This window comes from Tauraco erythrolophus, chromosome 4 (assembly GCF_009769465.1).
Source record: "Tauraco erythrolophus isolate bTauEry1 chromosome 4, bTauEry1.pri, whole genome shotgun sequence".
NCBI lineage: Eukaryota > Metazoa > Chordata > Aves > Musophagiformes > Musophagidae > Tauraco > Tauraco erythrolophus.
The window spans coordinates 26,798,852-26,819,920 of NC_141468.1; the positions used below are offsets into that span (position 1 = coordinate 26,798,852).

General features: G+C 37.5%; 1 protein-coding gene across 16 annotated transcripts in view; it reads left to right on the forward strand.

The window, feature by feature from the left end:
* Positions 1-21,069, forward strand: part of CADPS2 (calcium dependent secretion activator 2) — a 333,015-nt gene that overhangs the window by 273,977 nt on the left and 37,969 nt on the right. For 6 of the 16 annotated variants that reach the window (XM_086609731.1, XM_086609728.1, XM_086609732.1 and 3 more), the window contains 4 exons: positions 2,848-2,989; positions 3,119-3,238; positions 11,337-11,492; positions 14,227-14,374. In XM_086609731.1, the coding sequence (XP_086465857.1) occupies positions 2,848-2,989; positions 3,119-3,238; positions 11,337-11,492; positions 14,227-14,374 (566 nt within the window). Of the gene's footprint in view, positions 1-2,847; positions 2,990-3,118; positions 3,239-11,336; positions 11,493-14,226; positions 14,375-15,380; positions 15,396-21,069 lie in introns of all 16 variants that reach the window. The other 10 variants (XM_086609739.1, XM_086609737.1, XM_086609741.1 and 7 more) reach the window with 3 other exon arrangements.

The window sequence follows — 21,069 nt, forward strand, 5'->3', positions numbered from 1 at the left end:
AACAAGAGTCGCCCTCCTGCCCGTGAGGCTTTATTAGTGTAATTCCCCAAGTAGGGCTTGTAGCAGAGCATTTCTGCGGTGTGAAAACACTAAAATACAAGCTCATCCCTTCAAGTAACTGTGCCTGCCTGATTAACACCAGTCCTGCACTGATTCACATAAAGCAGCAAAACTCACTTAATTGACAGTTGTATTCTTGTTGTTGTTTTTAAGCTCAAAGTTGCCTTGAAAAATCAGCCTAATATGTAGCTTGATACCAGGCACCCTTTGTTTCTCAAAGGCAATGTTCATCAGCTGTTTACTGTGAAACACACACAGCATGTGGGCAAGCTTCCACACCTTTGTGTTAATATCCAAATCATTCGCAGTTGTTATTATTGCTGATCACAGATGCTGCAGTTTTAAGATACAAAAATACAAGGGAAAATAACACTTTTTTGAGTCTCTGACATATGAATAATTGTGCCAGAACTAGCTAGTTAACAAGTAGTTCTATGAGCAGTGTAAATAATGGAGCATGTTTGTAATGGACTCATAGGTGCCCTCAAGGGTGGATTCTCAAGTGTTTAATAAGAGATGAGTCTATGCCGCTGCCTTTTTCTCAGTGGAAACCCTAATAATCTCTGCCTGCTATCTAGCTGCATGTTTTCATGAAACTTCATATATCTGATATCGCCACCACTCTGTGTGATATGGTTGAAATTAGCTAAAAGTCTCAAAATTCTTAGCAAGAGAGAGGCAAGCAAACAAAACCAGAGCTGATCACATTAGTATTGTCTCCTTAGGTAAAAATGATTGATAGATATTTTCTCATTACTCTACAAGGATGTTTTTGAGAAAATAGTTCTTGCTTTCAGATCATTGTATTCAAGAAAAAAAAAAATAGCGTCCAGACATTCAGCAACAAAGGCACTTCTTTGCAATACAACCAGCAATAGAGAATTGAAACTTGGTGACACATTTTCCCCACAGTTGCCATCTCTCCCAGGTTCATTTTGTGGTGAACATCGTTCAGGAATGGAAGGCAAAAGATTTTCCAGAAATTGCAGAAAACGTTTTTGTATGTTACACATGGGAGTTGTACCAGTAGTGGAGCAAGAGGAATTGTAATTTCATGAGATGGTTTCCAGGGTTTTAAGCCCCATGATCCAGCCTTTTCTTCTTAGGAAGAGGAGGAAGCCTCCTTAAAATGCGATTGTGGTACCCATCCAAATCAAATGAGAAGCCTGGATGCAGGAATAGGTGGGAGGAGAAACCCACAAGAGAATTTAAAACAACAGAATATGGATGAGAGAAAAAGAAGGCTACCAACATCAGGAGAATTTCTCTCTATGGCTCAGCTGGCCTATATGATTTCCCTGTATGACACATGGGAATATTCCTATAGGTCCTAATAATAGTGCTGGATTAATGGGTGAACACAGACACATTCAAAACATGAAACTGATATACTCCCTTGGTGGGGCAGGACATTACTGTGATAGAGTTAGCATTTGCTAAGAGAACATTTCAGGGAGTACAGAGACAAGCAGTGACGGTGGCAAATCTTCAGTTTGCATTGTGAATACAGGTTTTCATGCAGTAAATCCCATCTGTGAAGCAGATAATTTTCTACTGCTTGTAGCTACTTTACTTGTCTTGAGTAGTATGCTTCATGCTTATTGCATACTCACCAGTCAACTCCATCTCTTTCAAAAAGCAAGAGAAAACCTCTAGGTGTGTTACACGTTGTCAGCTTTCCTAAGCGCTTTAGGCAACTAGTTTTCAGGACTTACCATTAAATAGTTATAAAACTACAATTGTTGTAAAGTTGGAGATAATTGCTGTAAAGTTGAGACCCCACCTGGAATACTGTGTTCAGCTCTGGAGTCCCCAGTACAAGAAGGACACAGAGCTGCTGCAGCGGGTCCAGAGGAGGGCCACGAAGATGATCCGAGGACTGGAACACCTCTCCTATGAAGACAGACTGAGAGAGTTGGGGCTGTTCAGCCTGGAGAAGAGAAGGCTCCGGGGTGATCTTATTGAGCAGAGAAGAGACCAGTGTGGCTGCTGGGGCTGTTTCACATGAACATGGACTGGCTGGGAGGTACCTTTGTTCCTGGGCATCTTGATGAGGTTTGTGCACATGTCAGGATGGGAAAAGCCAGGATTCTGGTATTGAGATCTGGCCTTCGAGATTTTTATGTATAAACATACATAGACATACCAAGACATGTTTTCTATTCAAAAGCTTGTTGAATGTCCTGTGTAGCTACAGGCATTGATTCTGGACTTCACCAGCTCCCAAGGACACAGAGCAGATGGGTAAACTGTTCTTATTTCTCCAAGCACTCATGTGTCACATACTGCCTTTTTCCATTAAGCAATCTAGAGGAAACACAGTATACCTCTATATTTTTGCACACAACCTAGTGAGGCTGGAATGTTTTACTGTAACCTTGGTTCTTCTTAGCATAAGGAGAATAAAAATAATTCAATTACGTTCAAATACTCTTTGTTTGGTTGTATTTTTTGTTCTGTCTTTATAAGTATTGAATAAAATTGTGAAGGCTTAGATTCAGCAAAGTGTATTATTAATTTTAAGAAGATGCAAAAGTGTTCTGTTTTGACAAAGAGCTTCAGTATATGCCTAGTTTTCGTAACAGTGACAGTTTAAAATGTACTGCAGTATCCTTATGGAGCACTTCATTTATCTTTTATTAACTGTATTTATTTGCCACACAAGCTGGATCTTGTTCTTAAAATGTTTTTGTGTACTAAAACATTTTAAGAGATACTTTTTTCTATAGCAAAATAAAGCAGAGAAAGGCCTGACGTTTTTTATTTGTGTTTTGTTTGTTTTTAAAGCGTTTTTGTGCAATGGAAAGTTTCACAAGCACTTACAAGAAATTTTTGTTCCCATGGTCATCCGCTACATCGATCTCATGGAATCATCAATTGCCCAGTCCATTCACAGAGGTCTTGAACAAGAATCATGGCAACCTGTCAAGTAAGTGCTTTCTGCAAGATCTGAACAAAGCACCTGACTATAGCTTTCTATCTAATCAGGTATTCTGCCCCGTTGTCCTCTAAATATTCTATTTTTTATTGTATTCCTACATTGTTTATTTCTTCACAGGAGCATCACCAACAGTCTTCCTAATGTAGCTCTTCCAAAAGTTCCAAGTTTGACTCTTAATCTTCCACAAATACCTAGCTTTACTACACCAACCTGGATGACTTCTATGTATGACTCCACGTGTGTATTCTTCAATAACCTTCTGACTGTATGTCAGCTCTGCATGGCCTTGCTAGTGTTCTGTGCAGCTGTATTTGGATTGCATGGTGTTTATGATCTCTTAGTTGGAAATTATTGTTTCTTGGGAGTGAGCCAAGCATGGACTGTTAGTGAGTTGCGCTTTCTAGTGCATTAAAATGTAGCAGTCTTAAACCTGATAACTTACAAATTCAACTTGGCAAAGGTCTATCATAGTATGAATGGTGTTTAATATCCTAAACAACCTAATGATTCTTCTGAATTAAGGTGGGGAACCTTTTGGATAATTGATTTTAGGTTGTGGTTTTGTAAAATGAGGCAGCCCATCATATTTTTGCATGGGTTTGATTAACTCATTGTATATAGATATTGGTTTACTTGCAAATATTGTCATTAGATTAAATATCCATGTTACAAGGAAATAGTAAAAGGTTAATAAGTACTCGGAATAGAAGTACATCCATTTCTTTGTTTGTTTGAAAAATATGTATTTCTTTTTTATTTCTTCCCAACAGTTCAGTGCTCTTTTCTTAAAAAATAAAAAATAAAGCAGATGTGCCCTGTCCTGTGGGAATATTCCCATAGTTACAGGCCAGATTTCTGTGTGACAACACATTCATATACATTACAGAATGCCTCAAGAAGAACCTTATTTTAGCTAAAGTTGTATTAGGAAAGGACGAATGTGAAAGACTTCAAAAAACTTAAGTTCAAGACACGAAGCTTGATGATATGATTTCAAACCAAGTATTGCCTTCTCAAGCTTTATGACAGAGTTAAACACTCCTAACAAGCACTCAGGTCCATTACTGCAAGAGTTGATAGTTTGTGCTCTGCCAGACTTCTGGCACTTGTCTGTTGAGTATTATGGTTGTTCTTCTGCTGCTAATTCCCCTAAAAACTGACAAAACTCCTCTTAATCCTTGGCTTTGGTACCTTTTGTGTTTACTATAATAATGCTAGGTTTCGCCTGATATGCTTATGCAAGTCGTTTCTGCTTTGAATACAAACTAATTGGTCTTCTGCTACTCGAATTCCTTTCTGTTACTCCCATCCTTTCAAGGGTTACTTTTTTTTAAAGAATAGCTTTCAGAGTTAAAGAGTTGTTATAATCTTTGATACAGTCTTCTTACAGTCTGTATTCTAGCAGCCTCATCCAGTGAAAATAACTTATACATATTAAAATTCATGTATTTTGAATATTGAATTTATAATTAATATATAATAAATATGGATTATGATTGGAGGATTATAGTGGAACATCTTTCTTAAATTTGGTGTGGCAATAAATTCCTAGACTGTATTGTCAAAAAATGTGCGAGTATAGTGAAATTCAGCCATTGGCTCATCCCCCTTGTACATCTTCTGGTATTAAGGTTCATGGTGTGTATGGCAAAGTGTGCATAACGTCCTAAACTAATCAATGAGCTTTTCAAAGTATTTGGTGAATGCTGAGGTTGACATGTGCTGTAAGCACTTGCCAGCAGTAGCTGTCACTCTGCTTCTTCTCAAGAGAAGTGAGGCGAGCGGTGTCTCCACTGCAGTGTGGCCTCTGTAAGGCCATCATCCTCTTTCAGCCACCCCGCACAGCATTCGAGGAGAGGTCTGCCAAGGTGCTAGCTCTGTTGTAGGCACCTCTTCATGTTCTTTTTCCCCAAACATAGAGCTTTGAAGTTGTATTCTATGAAACATGTATAAATTGACATTCAAGACTGCAGATAGTATTGTTACCTTTGTAATACTGTGGAATTCAGGTAGTATTTTAAGAATCAGCCTACCTACTGAAGAACCAGGTAACTTCTCAGAATAGCTGTGTATTGCATCTGGACCAAAAAATAAAAGTGAAGGCACTGCAAGCCGATTATTCCTCCTCCCAAGCTAATGAGTTTCCTCTTTCCTGCTGGTTATGGTGTCTCAGCTTCTGGCAGAGGAAGTAGTTCACTTTCACTATTTCATGAGAGAAAGAAGGAGGGGTTTATTTCCCCCCACTGCTCCCATCCCATCCTTTTCAGGAAGAACAAAGCTTCCTCTTTCTACATAATTCTCCAGTGGGGACTAACCAAATACCGAGGCTCCAATTCCTGTTAAGCAAAACCCAGTCTTTCCTGTCAGTTTTCCCTTTCGATGTGATGAACACCCGCCTTAAATGGACTAGAGTGGCATATTGTATTGTGCGTAGAGTCAGTGAAGGCATGTAGATTCAGGAGCCCAGACCTTGCTTTGTCAAACATTGCAGGTGGCTCCTTCTCCCCACTGACTCCCCCAAGTCTTTCTCTCCCAGTCCGCTGTGCTCCTTCCTCCTGGCCACACAGCTGATGCTTTGGCAAGAAGGTGACTACGTATGTCACTAAGTTGAACTGGACTTCTCTCTTTCTCTTTGAAAGTGATGATTTTGGCCATTTAATCATTGACAATTTGAATTACACAATGAAGAATCTACAAGCAAAAAGAATGGGAGAAAGTAGTCTGTGAGCCAACTGAGTAATAGTTAAATGTTTACTGAGAATGCCAAGTCCTGTTTATTTTGGGTGTAATAGCAAGATTTCATATGCTCCAGACTTTACTAATGTTCGTGTTCATGCTTTTATGTTTATGTTTAAGTCTACTCATATTCAACAGATTTGTTGCATGCCTTCCTAAGAACTTTTGCTGAAGAGAAAGAGGCATTCACAGTTAGGCATTTCTTTGTATGCTGTATTGATGAAAACATATTTTCCTCTCTTTCAATTAAAAAATACTGCGATTCATTTGAACGTTACTAGAGAAGATTGTTTATGCTTTTTCGTTAACCGTTGTGATTTATTTTTTTACTTGATCAGAAGTTTTGGAGCAGTAAATGCACGCTGCTTATAACAGCACTTAGGAAGATCATTACCTCATTTTCAGCTGTTTTGGCTTAGCCTTTTATTATTGGGCATTGGAAAGGGAGGTATGAAAAGGGGAAAGTGTTATGAGTAGTAGTCTGTTTTTCTTGATTGGTCTCAGGAGAGGACAACTCAGAGGACACCTTGGCTAGACATACAGAGCACTATGAATTACTGTTCCATTTGGCTAAAGACAACATCCTGAAAGAGCAAAAAAACTTTTAATATTCCATAAAAGCTTCTAATCAGCCAGAACCAGGGCTTTTTTTTAATTACTTATTTATTCATTCAAATGTACTACTTTAAATTGCATTTTTGTTCCATTTCAGATGTTAAATTTAATTTCTATGCCTCTTCTAGACCTGGCTTTTAAATTAGATTTGTGGATTCTTTTAATTGTTTGTGATTTCACTTATATGTTATCATTTTAAGTGCGGACATGAGACAGATTCACTTACCAAAAATATTGTAGATAAAAATATTGTAGATACAGACCTGAGGTTGTCTCTTGCCAGTGCCAGTGCCAGTCTAGAACATTAGGTTCAGCAAAACTCAAGGCTGGGGAAACATGGAATAAGATATGTGCTTGCAGGAGGATGCTCCTGTCTTGTCTCCCAGCCAGAACAGGCAACATTAAAGGAAATGTGTCAGCTATATTCTTCCTGCTACGACTCAGCTGTAATGAGTGACAAGAGGGACTGGCTGGAGAAGTCGCAGTGCTCTGATTGTGATACGAAGGGGTCTGGTCTGAATGTGTCTGAGCTCCCGTGCTGGACCTCTCTGTGGGTTCATGCATGCTGAATAAGTCAGGACCCCACCTTTCAGTGCTGTTTTGAGGGATTGCATCTGTAGTGCCATGGATGTTCCTTCAGCAGTGCTTGCCTGCAGTAAAGTGGAAGGAGGCTATGGTTTGCGGTTTTAAGGATGAGTGTTTAAAAGCATAGTCATAGAACTGATGGAATAGTGAAATCTAGCTGGTGTGCTTTCTGTAGAATAAGGAGTTTTCTATATAGCTAGTTCTTATTGAGCTTTCTGGAAGATGAATTGTGTATTGTGAGCCATATTCGTTCCAAAAATACTAACATACAGGAAGAAGGAAGAATCAAGAAACATGTTTTGGTTGCTAGATCCTCAGGTTGCCTCAGTCTGGAAATAAGTAAGAGGAACCATGAGGTAACTCTGTCCCTGACATCTGTGAGGGATGATATGTAAGCAGTTACTTGCTATGCCAAAGTTCTTCTCCATCCTGCCCCCTCATCGGTTCATGGAAAATAGATTGGGCAAGCGCCATTGACTCTGTAACTACTGAAAATCCTTTTCCTTTGAAGAAATTTTCGGTTGACTTACTGAGCCCTGAATAGACATCTTGAGGCAGAATAAAGGAAGTAGAGCTGGAGCTCGTAACCTGGCTCACAAAGGACATAGAGCTGGTGCCCTGTTTTGTAAACAGTCCTCACAAAACTCTAATGGATAAAACTCAGTAATAACCTTAAAAAAAGGTAATTGCAGTAATTTATAAAATCACCATCATTGCCTTTGATAAATTCTACAAGAATGGAAGCCAGCTGATTTTAAATCTTGCAGTTGATTGAGAATGTCCTTAGATATTTAATATTTCTCCTGTATTTTCATATCCCAAGCCACCCTATGGAGTTTGACATCTAGGGAAGAAATTACATATTCTATGTCTACTCTAAAGTCGTGTGTGTGCTGATCTTACAGCCAGTGTGCTTTATTAGTGGACTGTTGGACTAATTGCTACTGCTTAGGTAGCTGGCAAGCTTAGTGGGAAGCTGCCTCTCTCAGCTGTAAGTGGATAAGTGAATTGCTTAGGAGGCTGTATGCAGCTCTTAAGTTTAATATTCTGTCGGCTCTTGGCGAAACATTTTATCTTGGACCTTTTTTTGCTGTGTTCAGTATGATACAAGGCATAAAGCCATAAAATAATTTAGGTTAAAATGGACTTCTGGAGGTATCTGGTCCAATCTCCCAGTCAAAGTGTGACCAAATACAAAGTTCAGTTGCCATTACAAAAAAAAAAAATAATTAGGATAGGCATAATATTTGTGTCTTTTAATCATTGGGAACCTTCTCTTACTGCCATGAACTGATTAAAAAGAGTGGACAACTGGATAGTACTTTTTACATGAAGAACTAGTGCTGAAAGCTTGAGTTTTGACCAGCAAAACAGTGGAGTTTTTACTTAATTTTAAAAATATAGATAACTATATTGAATATAGTTTTTTTTTTAAAAAGTACCAGTTCAGTTTCCTGGTGCAGCAATATTATTCCATTCATTAGACTGAAGTAGCTTTACCATACATGTTCAAATAAAAACTGGTTAGTAACGAAGAACATGTCCTGTTCCTTCACAAAAAAAAAAAAAAAAAAAAAAAAAGATTCTGCATACAGATTCAAACACTTTGGTGATTTGATTGGAAAGCAGGAATTCTTCCTGCTGCCAAGAGGAGGTAAAAACTGAGTTTGGCTCTTCTTCATGTTACCCTTTATGGAGTATTAAACCCTGAAGTGACATAACCTCATAGTAGGGAAAGCAAATCTGTAGCCTGTACAACCACTTCAGGGTATTGAGGTATGTGCTGACAAATAATACAATTTCTAATGCTTTTACTGAATAAGGGCCAGGAAAAATCCTAAAATTCAAGTATCTGGTACAAATAGCATTAAGGAGTTGATTGAAATCACAGTTTTCTGCAGCCTTTAACAAACAGAAGCTTTTTTCTGCCTGGTTGTGTGAACTAGGAAAAAATAGTTCCTGTTACAACACTTTATTTTCCTTCCCCATCTTACTAGTATAATATGTTAGTCAAATTCAAATGTCATTGAACAATGCTGGAAAAAAAATTGAAGAGTGAGACCTCAAAATGTTATGAAAAGAGAATGAATGAATTAGTGTTTCATGAACCTGTGTCTATTATTACATTTATTGTAATTGTGAAACTTTATTTGGTAGTATAATGAAACCAAATTAAGTGGCTACCAGGGAGTGAACGTGCATAAGAATACATTGATGTTATTGAGAGCACATTAGACCTCCTGAATCCTAAAGAATGTCATTTGGAATTCCATTAGGCAAAAAAGAAAAAACTATGGAATAATAAAATATGGTTAAATTGTATGATCTGAAGATGAAAAATGGTATTTCTGTTTCTTGAGGAAGTGTGTTTTGTTTCCTGGAAAATATGGTTTTTTATCAACTGTGATATATATACCAAGATTGTCTCCATTTCTGTCCGTATATAATTTGTCATCTTCTTTTACCCTAGTCATCTCAAAAATTGACTAAGTCATTTTCAAATCAAATGTTATGTATGACATAGCATCTACAGCTTCACTCACTGCCAGTGTACACAGGAGATGTAGTGAAATCTTTAATATTTGGTTATCATATAACTTGAAAAACAGTCCACCAGGATTGTTAGCTTTCTAAGGAGTGTTGGTAGTTCGTTATTTCTGTTTCTTAATTAAACTTAGCAATGTATACAAGTGCTCCCTATTCAAGTCCAACCTTAACAAGTAACATCCCTATGCGAGTTGTAATCTTTGCAGTCCCGTGGGCCTTTTTCCCGTTTCTGCTGTTTTCTTTCAGGAGCATGATACAATGTAAAATTAACAGTTAGTTTTTAAAATAAGTGGGGAAAATACGCATGATATCAAAAAGGCCTATCTGAAACTGTGGGATATCCCCCTACACACAGTGAAGACACCAAAATGTGCGCCATTTAAAACCAAAGCTGAAGTCGGGGTCGGTCGCTCGGACCCAGCCTTTTCCTTAGGCAGGCACCATGGCTCCCAGCTGGTCACCTGCTGCCCAGCCCTTGCTGGCTGCCCCTTTGCCTGGCCCGGCAGAACCTTTCGGCACAGGGACGGCATTGCAGAAGACAGCAACAGCTCTGGAGTCGTGGTGGCATTAAGGCAATGGGGCAAGAAGGCAGTGGGGTGGATTTGGAAGACGGTGCAATGCTGTGAGACCGAAGCAGTGCTCCTGCTGCATCCATGCTGCCCCTTCAGAGCCCTGAACATTTGCTGTGCTTCACTTCACTTCACTGCCCGCTGTCTCAGCTAACCTGGTGTGAACCAGTGGTGGTGCTACTGTCTGAGGGGTGCATTGGGTGGTCGGATATTAGAGGTCCCTTTTATTTTTTTTGTTTGTTTTTTAATCTCACCTTACTCTTTTCTGAGCATGCTCAGCACTCACTGACTCCTTCCATGAGAGCTGAGATCCCTTAACACTTTGATAATTATATTCTTTTGTCATGAGGCAGAAGAAAGAAAATGACAATAGTAACATGTTTAAACTATTGGATCTGAACAGGCACTATCAGGCTGGGTTTTGGTTGCTTGTGTCGCTAACACCCTGGAATGCCATGCTGTGTTGTATAACTGTCCTTAAACAATAACCTAGGCATTGCAGTACAACTCATCAGGAAAATGTGATTAATCCACAATGACAGTGAAAGTATAACCGTAGTTGCTGCTAAGATTAGCCTTACATTGTTGTATCTTGTCACAAATGTCTTTAAATTTAGCAATTGATTCAGGGTAGAAGAAGAACTTTAGAACTACATGCACAATCTGAGATGACTTAGAGCCATATTAATCCTCTGTTTTGTTTGCGCACAAATTTCTTTAAATAGTTTCTGTTCTCTTTTTCCCACCGGGATCTGATGTTATTCCCTCAGTTAGAATTAATGAGCATTTATCAAGGGACTATTTGTCTGGGTATCTCTTTTACAGTATTACTATTAGCATCCTCATTTCTTTGGTAGGCTTATCTACCAGAGTTATGAAAGCAAGAAAATGTATGTACAAAGTCTTCACTGTTTTGAAAAGGTCCTTACTAATTAATAATTCCTGTATCCTTTATTTTTCCTGTCTTGATCTGAAATTTGAGCTACTTCATTTTTCACGTTCCCCATCATCCCATCTACCTCCCTAGCCTCTCATATTTCTCTGCTAACAGATGAGAAAACTTTACTTTTTTCGCCCTGATGGGAGTTATTTTAATTTTTCCATTACCATTTTCACATTCTTGGAATAAGAGCAACTGTACTATGAGATACAGTAAAGTGAAGGATGAAGATGGTGAGATAAGGAAATCTTATTATCTTAGATAATTCTATGGCAATTGGGATAGATGTCCATACATTTATCTTCTGTTTTTTGGGGACTTTGTTTTGTTTTGTTTCTTACAGCAATGGCTCAGCTACATCAGAAGATCTTTTCTGGAAGCTGGATGCTCTGCAGATGTTTGTTTTTGATCTTCACTGGCCAGAACCAGAATTTGCCCACCATTTAGAGCAGAGACTTAAACTCATGGCCACTGACATGATAGAAGCCTGCGTTAAAAGGTACAGTTGAAGTGATCAATCAAAAATTGGGACAGATTTGAAAATTTACATAGGAACAGTCATACTGGCTCACAGAGGTACAGCTGTACCAAAATCCTATCATAGGAATCAGGGCAACTGTAAAGAGATGATGACTTGTGTGTATTTCCCAGCATCCGGAAATCAGCAATTTGGCATCTTCTAGGAAATTCCAAGGAGAATTTCTACATATGTTGTGAATAGACCCTTGGAAGTGAATAAACCAAATCTCTTTTCTATTCCATGTTTGTGGCAAATACTAACAAATCTCAGAATTCTACTGGAAGAAATCACTTTTCTTTTTGTATATTTCCATTCTCCATTACTATATTATTCTTTATGTTCAGTTAATAATACTGCTTAATTTGTCATTATTTTAGAGTACTGTCTCTAAGAAATATATTACAAACTAAAGAGTATACAGCATTTTTGCATTTATACAATAAACAAAGGAAAGGTGTCTGTAACCAACTGAAATTAAGTTTCATACTGCTAAGCTTCCACAAATTATAGAAAACATAGTGGTTTTTCTTTCTTGAGCTGTATCTTATAATTAGGGGTATATTCTTTTCAATTAAGCATAGATAATCTATGCTTAATCTTATCTATATCTTTCAGTACGTATCATTGAGTTTAGAAGAAATGTCTGTATGTCTAGAAAATTTGCAAGGACCTCATATTAGGTGCTTCAGAAGCCATGATTCCACATACAGAGAAAGCTTAGTCTGGACACATAAAAATACTGATTTTTAAAAGAATAAATAGAAGAATGAGGGAAAAAATGAAGTAAGTTTGTAGACAATTTAATAGTGTCAACCAGAAAATACACAACATTGATAAGGAACGCTAAAGAAACAGAGAATCTTTAATGTCCCGTAAGGTTAAATCTGATAACAGAGTATTTTATTATTTTTTGTTAAACATAGTTGGACTAACAAGGGGAACCTCGGGCTTAGCATGTGAGCCTATTACTAGACCTACAGTGATGAAATCAAGGTGAAAAAGGCAGAAGCATTTCACAAACATTTCTATTTGATTTTGGAAGGGCAATAATACAATGAATGGAATAAAAGTTTAAGCTCTGTAGCAAAGGAAGATGTGAGACAATATCTATTAAAATTGAAGTCACGTAAGCTTACATCCATCTGTTCTAAAGAATTTGACACAGAAGTTCAGTCAGCTACAAATATCTAACAAATCCTAGAAAAATGGTGAAATCACAAAGGACTGGAGGGCTATCAGTGTAAGCTTGGTCTTAAAAACCATAAAAGGAGTAGCGTTGAGATGCAGTAATATATTGATTACATTGACTTCAATTCTGGAAAAAAATGAAAAAAATCTTTACGCTGGGACTCTTGTCAACAGGACTAAAATACAAAGATGTGTATAATTAGTACTAGTTAAAATAGTTTATTGACAAATGAATCTTTTCAAATTCATCTTATTTCTTTTTTAAAGATCATTACAGATTAAAGTGGGAAAGGCAATTGTGTTAATATAAACACTTGGATTTCTCCTAGGCAATAAATCTAATGCCACATGTCGTCGTTATCTAAAACTTTGCACCATACAGATTTGACCACGTGGATTTTAATGGCACACACAAAATAGGTTAAAAATGGCTCATTGCCAGGCTCACAACCAGAAGCTGAGAACAGAATTATTAACACAGAGGCATTACAAAATAGTTTCTTATTAATCAAGTTTTGGTCTGTGATACCAATCCTGACATCTTTACTGCTTGCTTTTGTAGAGAACAGGAAAATTCTGATGGCAATAAATGAAGGTTTAATTAATATTACAGAATGATCTTAGTGTCAATACTTAAAATGTATTAATATTTTAGTTAATAAATAACATACTAGTGTTACTGCACTAAGTATGCTTTGGTATTGTCAAAGATACCGTACATGAAGTGACAAAGGAAGTAAATTATATCCATAGAATGGATTGTATGAGACAGTAGCAACTCAGAAAAGAATGATGGAACTATTCTATTATAACTCTTATTGTAATACTAATATGATCTATAAGACTTTTTAACATGAAAACAGGATGCTTCTGTTACCATCTTCTTAAAATACTGTGTCAGTTTCTGGTACCCACATTTAAAAATAAAGGTGGGAATAAAACATTACTTTAATATTTATGTATTCTGAACTATTATTATTTATTTCAGTGACATTGCTCCTTATTTACACTGGTGTGAGGAGAAAATAGGTTTTTTGCATTATGTATCTCCTGATACATCTTCCTTTTCACTATAAATACTAATATTTGCTTAATAATAAACTCCTTTTGTTCAATAAAATTCTCTTTTATATTAAAGCCAGAAAAATATTTTTTAATTATGTTTCTTAGAAGCAAGTGTTTTGGTATGATAAACTACATATTAACAAATGTGGGGTATTTTCATTGCTTTAAATTGTTCTTAGTCATCATACAAGGAAGCATATTGTTATCTAGTAGGCAAGAAGATAATACTTTTATTATTCAACTGAACTAGCTGTAGCAGTGCAGAACCTTGAGATCACCATCAATGCAATTGTTTATTGAATGGTTAGATATTCTGCATTTACAGAATTTTATTTCTAAAATCTTCTCACATGCCTGTACATTGTTAAGCTAGCATGTTTAGTAAGGTTTATGCATTTGTGCCCTGGTTGATCAGAATTATCAGAGAGACTCATATTACGAATTGTGTTTTAATAAACAGAACAAGAATTGCGTTTGAACTAAAGCTGCAAAAGACAAACAAATCAACGGACTTGCGTATCCCTTCTTCTCTGTGTACAATGTTTAATGTCTTAGTTGATGCCAAAAAACAAACTGCTAAACTCTGCATACTGGATGGGGGGCAAGAGGTAAGCGGAATTTTGTATGTTTAATTCCTATGCTTGGTTAATCTGAAACATCTCACACTGCAGGCAGGCCTTAGTAGCTTAATTTCGAACTAGCTGAAATGTGTCACGTCGCTCTGTTTGTACAGGAGCAAGCATAGACTGCTCCCTAGAAGCATCACGCAAGACACAACCCCTCATCTTCCACCAGAGAAGACACAGAGTGCTTCTGTAATTTATTTGCTTTGACCTGTGAGTCTGTTGAACATTCAGAGGATTTCTTGACTCACAGCCCCTCCAGGAATTTCTCTTGGGTTGCAGCAGAGAAACAATCCACTTCAGGACTCTTTTGTAATAGTAAAATAGAGCCAAAACATTGTCCTTTGCACCCAGGTTTTAAATGAGTAAGGTTTGTTTTCAGCTGGGTCATATACCCAGCATTCGTGGCTGTGTACATGCTGAAAAGAGAGGTAACAATCAGGTAATTTGATGGGATGTTTTTATTTGGTCTCCAAGGATGGGGACCTTTTTGGCAGTAGTCTGCTGCCAGGACTATACATACTCCACAGTGGAGCACTGATGTGCTTTTGGAGGATATTTGGACTTCACTGACTACTGTCCTTCCTGTGTTGTCACTCTTGGCAGGAATAATCTGTGTAGTGAAAAAGGACATACTACGTAGACTGGTGAGATCACCAGCATAAAATTAAAACTGTTTTTACTGTGTAATTAACAGTGTAATTTTGTTTTATTTGCTTTTGGAAAGAGGGTAAAAACATTTGTCAGAATTTGGCAACAAAGAAGTATGTCTGCTGTGAGCAGTTTCACATTTACATTATTTGGTTATATTGTTTCTGTTGATTTTCCATTTCTGTACTGTGCTCTTCTTTTTATTGACTCGTCTTTTTAAGTTAGCATATTCAATATAATTGTCTTTTTTTTTTTTTTCAATTCAATGAGACATTCATCATTTTCCTGTTCTACCTTGTCATCTTTATTTTTCCTTTTGGTTTTCCGTGACATGAACCAGTTTGCTAGTCAATGGGTAAGTGTCTTTTCATTGTTTTTTAACCTACATTTATTAACAGCCAGTTCATTATTAACAGCCAGTTTTTATTTTAAATGGTAATACTGCTTTTCTTGTTAATTTGTTAGCCTAGCCCTCGGAATTCCTTTACAGCCTGACCTTGCTACAAACTGATTATGAGCTTCTCAATTCTTCTTTCCTTGTTCATCCTCTTAAGGTGGTTCCAGATGAATTCTTCACTCTTCTGCTTTTCAGACCCAATGTCTTGTCTTACTGAGTCACAAAGTTTTCGACTCTTTCACCCCTCAGTGAAGCAGAAGAGCAATAAACAACTTGTTTCAGGCTCATCAGAAGTAAACCAGACTAGCAACTCTTCACCTTAGGCTGATGCTTTTAGTTAGCGTCTGAGCAATAACTGCAAACACACACGTGCACACCTTTCTTTAGAGTAAGACAATACCAAAGGCAATACCAAAGGAAAGGCAATACCAATACCTCCGTAAAGACCTGCAGACAAGTGGTATAGCCTCGTTCTCTACAGTCATTCCATTCCTCTCTCCTGCTCTGGACAATGCCTCCTGCGTTGTCAGCCAGTCCCCCTCGGAGACTAAGTCCAGCATTTGCAGTTACTTTTTGGACTGCAGACACTCACCAGGTTCTTTTCTGAAATCTTCCCATCCTCTAGCTTTTCAAGCTCCATCATACACTCTTCACAACACCAAAAATACAGCCCTTGTTCCCTACTAGGTCTGACCATGACCCCAAATGCTTCCAGTGCTTCTTTTAAGTGCAAGAGTTGGACAATTTAGCATACCTGTGATAAAATACGTACTTCTTTCAAAGTCCTCAAGTTAATCTTCATCCCAATTCATCTAATAAAGCAAAGGAATCTCAAGTTTTTCATATATCAGAATTCTCAGATAGTGTGGAAACTTCCTTCTTTCTCATAAACTTCATAGAATCGTAGAATGGTTAGGGTTCGAAGGGACCTCAAAGTTCATCTAGTTCCAACCCCCCTGCCATGGGCAGGGACACCCTTCACTACACCAGTTTGCTCGACGCCTCATCCAGCGTGGCCTTGAACACTTCCAGGGATAGGGCATCCACAGCTTCTCTGGGCAACCTGTAATTATTAAACCTTTGAATTATTGCCTATCAGTTTCTTCCATTCCCAAGACTTTTTTTTGAAGATTAAGAAAAACTTGGCTTTTCAGTTGCTTGTAGATGATATCATAATTTTTTTAAACCCTTCAAGATTTGTTGGATGAGATACTTCTGGAATCTGCCAATCTGTCAAAGCAGGAAGGAGAGCATCTCTTAATATAATCAGTTGTATCTCTGACTCTTCTACAGGAGCTCTGGCATTTCCAGTTACTCCTACTTAACCACTTGGCCTTGAAACCTTTTCCATATTACCTTTCTTTCCCTTGTCCTCTTTCATCTTCATTTTAGTCTCAAACATGGTCTTTTATGCCAGTCAAGAAAAGCATTCCGTAATTCCTGAGTTAAAATTTTTTTAAAGGGCTGTTCATTGGCCTAAATCCAGTGCTGAATATCTATCTGACAGTTTCTAGAACTTATTTTACTAGTGACGGAAAGTGTTATTTAGATGGTTAGACTCAAACATTTCCTTGAGTACAGCATGCCCTTTTCCTTCCCTGTATGGAGCTATAAGCAGTTGTATATCTTGTTCCAGTAGAGTTAGATGGAGAACTTTTCACTCTGTTGTCAGATAGGAGGGAATTCTTAACATGTAATTAGGGCATTCTGGTCATGGTTAGCAATCAGCACCTTGAATTTAGTATTTAAATTTGATTGAGTCCCCTGGTTTTCCTACGTTACTTCATGCACTTCTCACCGTTCTCCCAAATGTCTTCCAGTTAAGTCCACTCTTATAAAGAGATGCTAAGTCTGCCATTCAGGAAGGCTCTCCTCCTTGCCTTCTGGATATCTTAAAGCCTAATTGAAGCACAGTGTCATTTGGCTACAGGCAAGATCTTTATATTGTGTTTAAAGAGAGCTCAGCTGGCTGGATGCCTTCTCTGGTTGCCTTAGGAGAATTTGAGAAGCAGGTCCAGGGAAGAATCATATCATCTCAGACTGACTGTTGGTGTCTGCAGCCTGCTTTATGGACAACCAGAATGGCAATTCATGGAGTATAGGGGAAGGGTACAGTAAGACAGCTAAGTAGCATACTGGTTGCTGCTATTTCTCAAACTGTTGCCTGCCTATCTTCTTAGTTTCAGTGTCTGTAGTCTTGGGTAGTTGTATGCTGAATAGTATCCTGCTTTCTTCTTTCCTGAACCAGAAGCCAACAGGTGCTATTCCTTTACAGTCCATGCGTTCTGAGCCAAATGAATAACAGCAGTAAGGGAAACCTTTTCCGTCACACAACATTCGATCATCCAGAGATTTTTCTGCTTCTGTTGTTTGGGATAAATAGTTTAAAACCTATTAACTTAAAACTTTACAATCTAGATGCTGCAGTATTCTGCCAACATTCATATTTTTGAGTATAATAGGTAAGAATCACACAGGAAATATTGCTGGGGGCAAGAATGAAATAGAAAATATTTCTGGGGCCACTTAGGTTGGCAAGTGATTAGGTCCGAACAGGATTTTTAAATCTGAGCCAGACCTTATTTGTTGTTTTCTATATCTGGGTAGCAGTAAATGCCATTGGGCTATACTGCTGAGTGCTTCATAGCAGAATGTGTGTAGAAGCTATTTTAGTTGTTTCAGAATTCCAGCCTCCCAGTACCCTGTCATGCTTATAAAAGAACAGAGATACACTTTTCAATCTGGGGAAAAACGTGTGCCATTTCAGTGGAATATGCTGCAGCCAGTGCTTTGTATATCTACAGAAAAATTCAGGGAAAGGGGGCTTCAATTTGATGAACTTTGTTTCTGAAGTTATTTCACTACATAGAGTTCAAGAAGGAGACTCATTTAACTGCATAATAGAGGATTATAGCCAATTGGATAGTAAACAGTGCAGAGACAATTTAATGTACATGTGGTACTGTTATATGTTGGCAGTAGCAGTTTCAGTTCAGATGATCATGTGCAATTTATTTTCACAGCAGTCCAACCTTAAACAAAAGAAAGCTAGCTTGAAAAATCTTTTTTAAAAAAATATTTAATAAAGCCAACTCCAATACTGGGACATGATGACATAGAATGGAAAATAAAATTGACTATATTGTAGAATTGAGCAACTTACAGTTCTCAGCAGATCACCACAGGATTTAGGAACAAACTGCTCTGTTCCCCAAAAGCACAAGTGTCAAAAGGCACTAACATACTTTTCCTCCTTCCTAGTAGTGATACTGGGGCTGCTTCTAGGAGCAGGGAGCCATATTGGGAAGACCAACTAGATTGTCCTCAAACTCAGTCCTGTTTGGTTACATCCCGTGACACTCTTTGCCACTAAGCACAGTTTTCTCCCATGTACCTCCTACAGCTGCAGCTGTATTTCATGTTTTACTGGGAGTTATTCTAGGGCAGCTGGGAAGGCAGAGTCCCCTTCAGGGGCTTTGGGATGATGCTGAAAGACTCCACAAGGTGTATTCAAATAATTTAGCTGTGGGAGCTGACTTGTCTAGCTTCAGACTCCATGTGGACTGTGATCACATCAGCCAGCAGAGAAATGTAAAGGCACAACTATCCATACATGGGTTTGGAAAAAGGAAGTGAAGATTTGTCTGCTCTCATCGAGCAACCTTGACAGAAGCAGAAAAGCTGTAGTGCTACAGGTACTGATTTCAGGATCGTATATACAACCTTCTCAGCTCATACCAGTCAAATAATCTTCTATGAGGATCTGAAGCTTTGTTTTGCCAGGGCTGGCTGTTTTAGTGGAAGTTAGCATTGGGGAAGAGTGGGTTAAAAAATGCATGATCTCATAGTTTGCAAAATAAATCTAGAAAAAAAGGCAATTAAATTCAGGTTTAAAAAAATTCAAATATTCTTTCTAAACAAACATAATGATTTTGCTTGTGATTTTTGAATAAGTGGGTTTAGTTCTTGTTTTTCTTGGTCCCAAGTGAAGTTACTTGGTGTTATATTCCATTCCTACAAAATTATATTTGCCTAATGTTGGGGAAAAAAAAAAAAAAAGGAAAAAGAAAGGAACTGATATAAGAATATACATCAATCCATTAATTTAATGTGCCATTGAGATAAAGTTGCAGACACTTTATGGGAGCAGGAACTGTGATTTTTCATAGATCATAGGAATATGTAGTTTTGACATGCATCTGTGGGAATATCATTCTTTATTGCTTTCAGAGAGTAAGAAACCATTGCCTTCTGAAGACTGTGTAAATAACAGATATCAGACCATATGAGGTGATTTAACTCCGTAGCACATCAAGAGAATATTATATACGTCAAGACATTAATATTATTAGAATGAAATGTATCTGGAACTATGGAAAATTCTTTGATGTACTTCTAAGACATTCTTCCACTCTTGTGGGATGTTTACTGATGTTTTTCTGAAACATGTATTCACATTTTCCAAGTAGTTTTATACTTTAAAAGACGTTAAACCCAAAAATCAACACACTTGCTATTGATACCTGGAATGGATACCTATGTGTGGGCAAACACATCATTTTACTCTCTGTTAATTAAAATGCAGGTTTGGTAGGTACACTGTTTAGAAGATCATTCTTAAATATTTTAAGCAGATCAGATTTAATGTTTTGGTTTGTATGGCAACTCTGAGACTAATGAAAAATAGCCTTTAAAAGCTTGCAACTCTGAAAACTATTCAGCTGGCAGCTGCTAAGTTAGGCTAATGTTTATACTGACCTCAGTACTTTTACTCCGAGCATTATGGTGTTAGCTGTTCCAAGTAGCCTTGAACTGTGAAGATAGGGTTAGTCTTTACAAGTCACATTTTCTGTGAAGTGGCTATTGGGGACAATCTTCGCTGTCAGATGAATGTTTCTAAAGGAAGAATTACTGTTTAAATTGATGTGCCTCCTTGACAGAATGGGATCCCTAGTTCCTGTTAATTTCAGGAGGGAACTCTGTAGTATTATCTAAAAAGTCTTTCAGATTTATTTTAAAAGCATTTACTTAAAGGCACCTTCTTTATGAAAAAGAAAAAGGCTATGGAGAATGAAGTCTGTTTTATTATGCCTTTTATAGCCTATTAATTTGTTACCATGTATTCTGCTTTGTTGATGAAATTTTAATTTTGCCCTCGCTTGAGCATATTGTAAGGTTTGTATAAACTGCAGCTCACTGTGCTAACAGAAAGGCTCTTTTAGGATGAACAATTGGAGCTCATTTTACTTCTAGAGGACATTTAAAATAACTTATGAATGAGAGTTGTCAGACATGAAATGCTGTATTAATTAAATCTTATTCTAGTCTTTTTGCTTCTCCAGCTAAACCAACCCTTTAGAAAAAAAATACATGGCCACCTTAATTATATAGGAGAAGACAAAAAGTATCCTTCACATTCCTTCGCCTGAATAAGAATAAGAACTCAATTCATCTAAATAATAACCCCATTAGCTGCTTAACTCAACAATGTACATGGGAAAATTTTCAACACAGAATGTAAGAAAGTGTTGATTGGGTGGATCGTTTTCAAGGGTTTGTTCTTCTGATGTTCAAAATGATAATTTTAAGTAAATCTGATCTGGCAGGGTTATCAGCTTTGTACCATTTATGA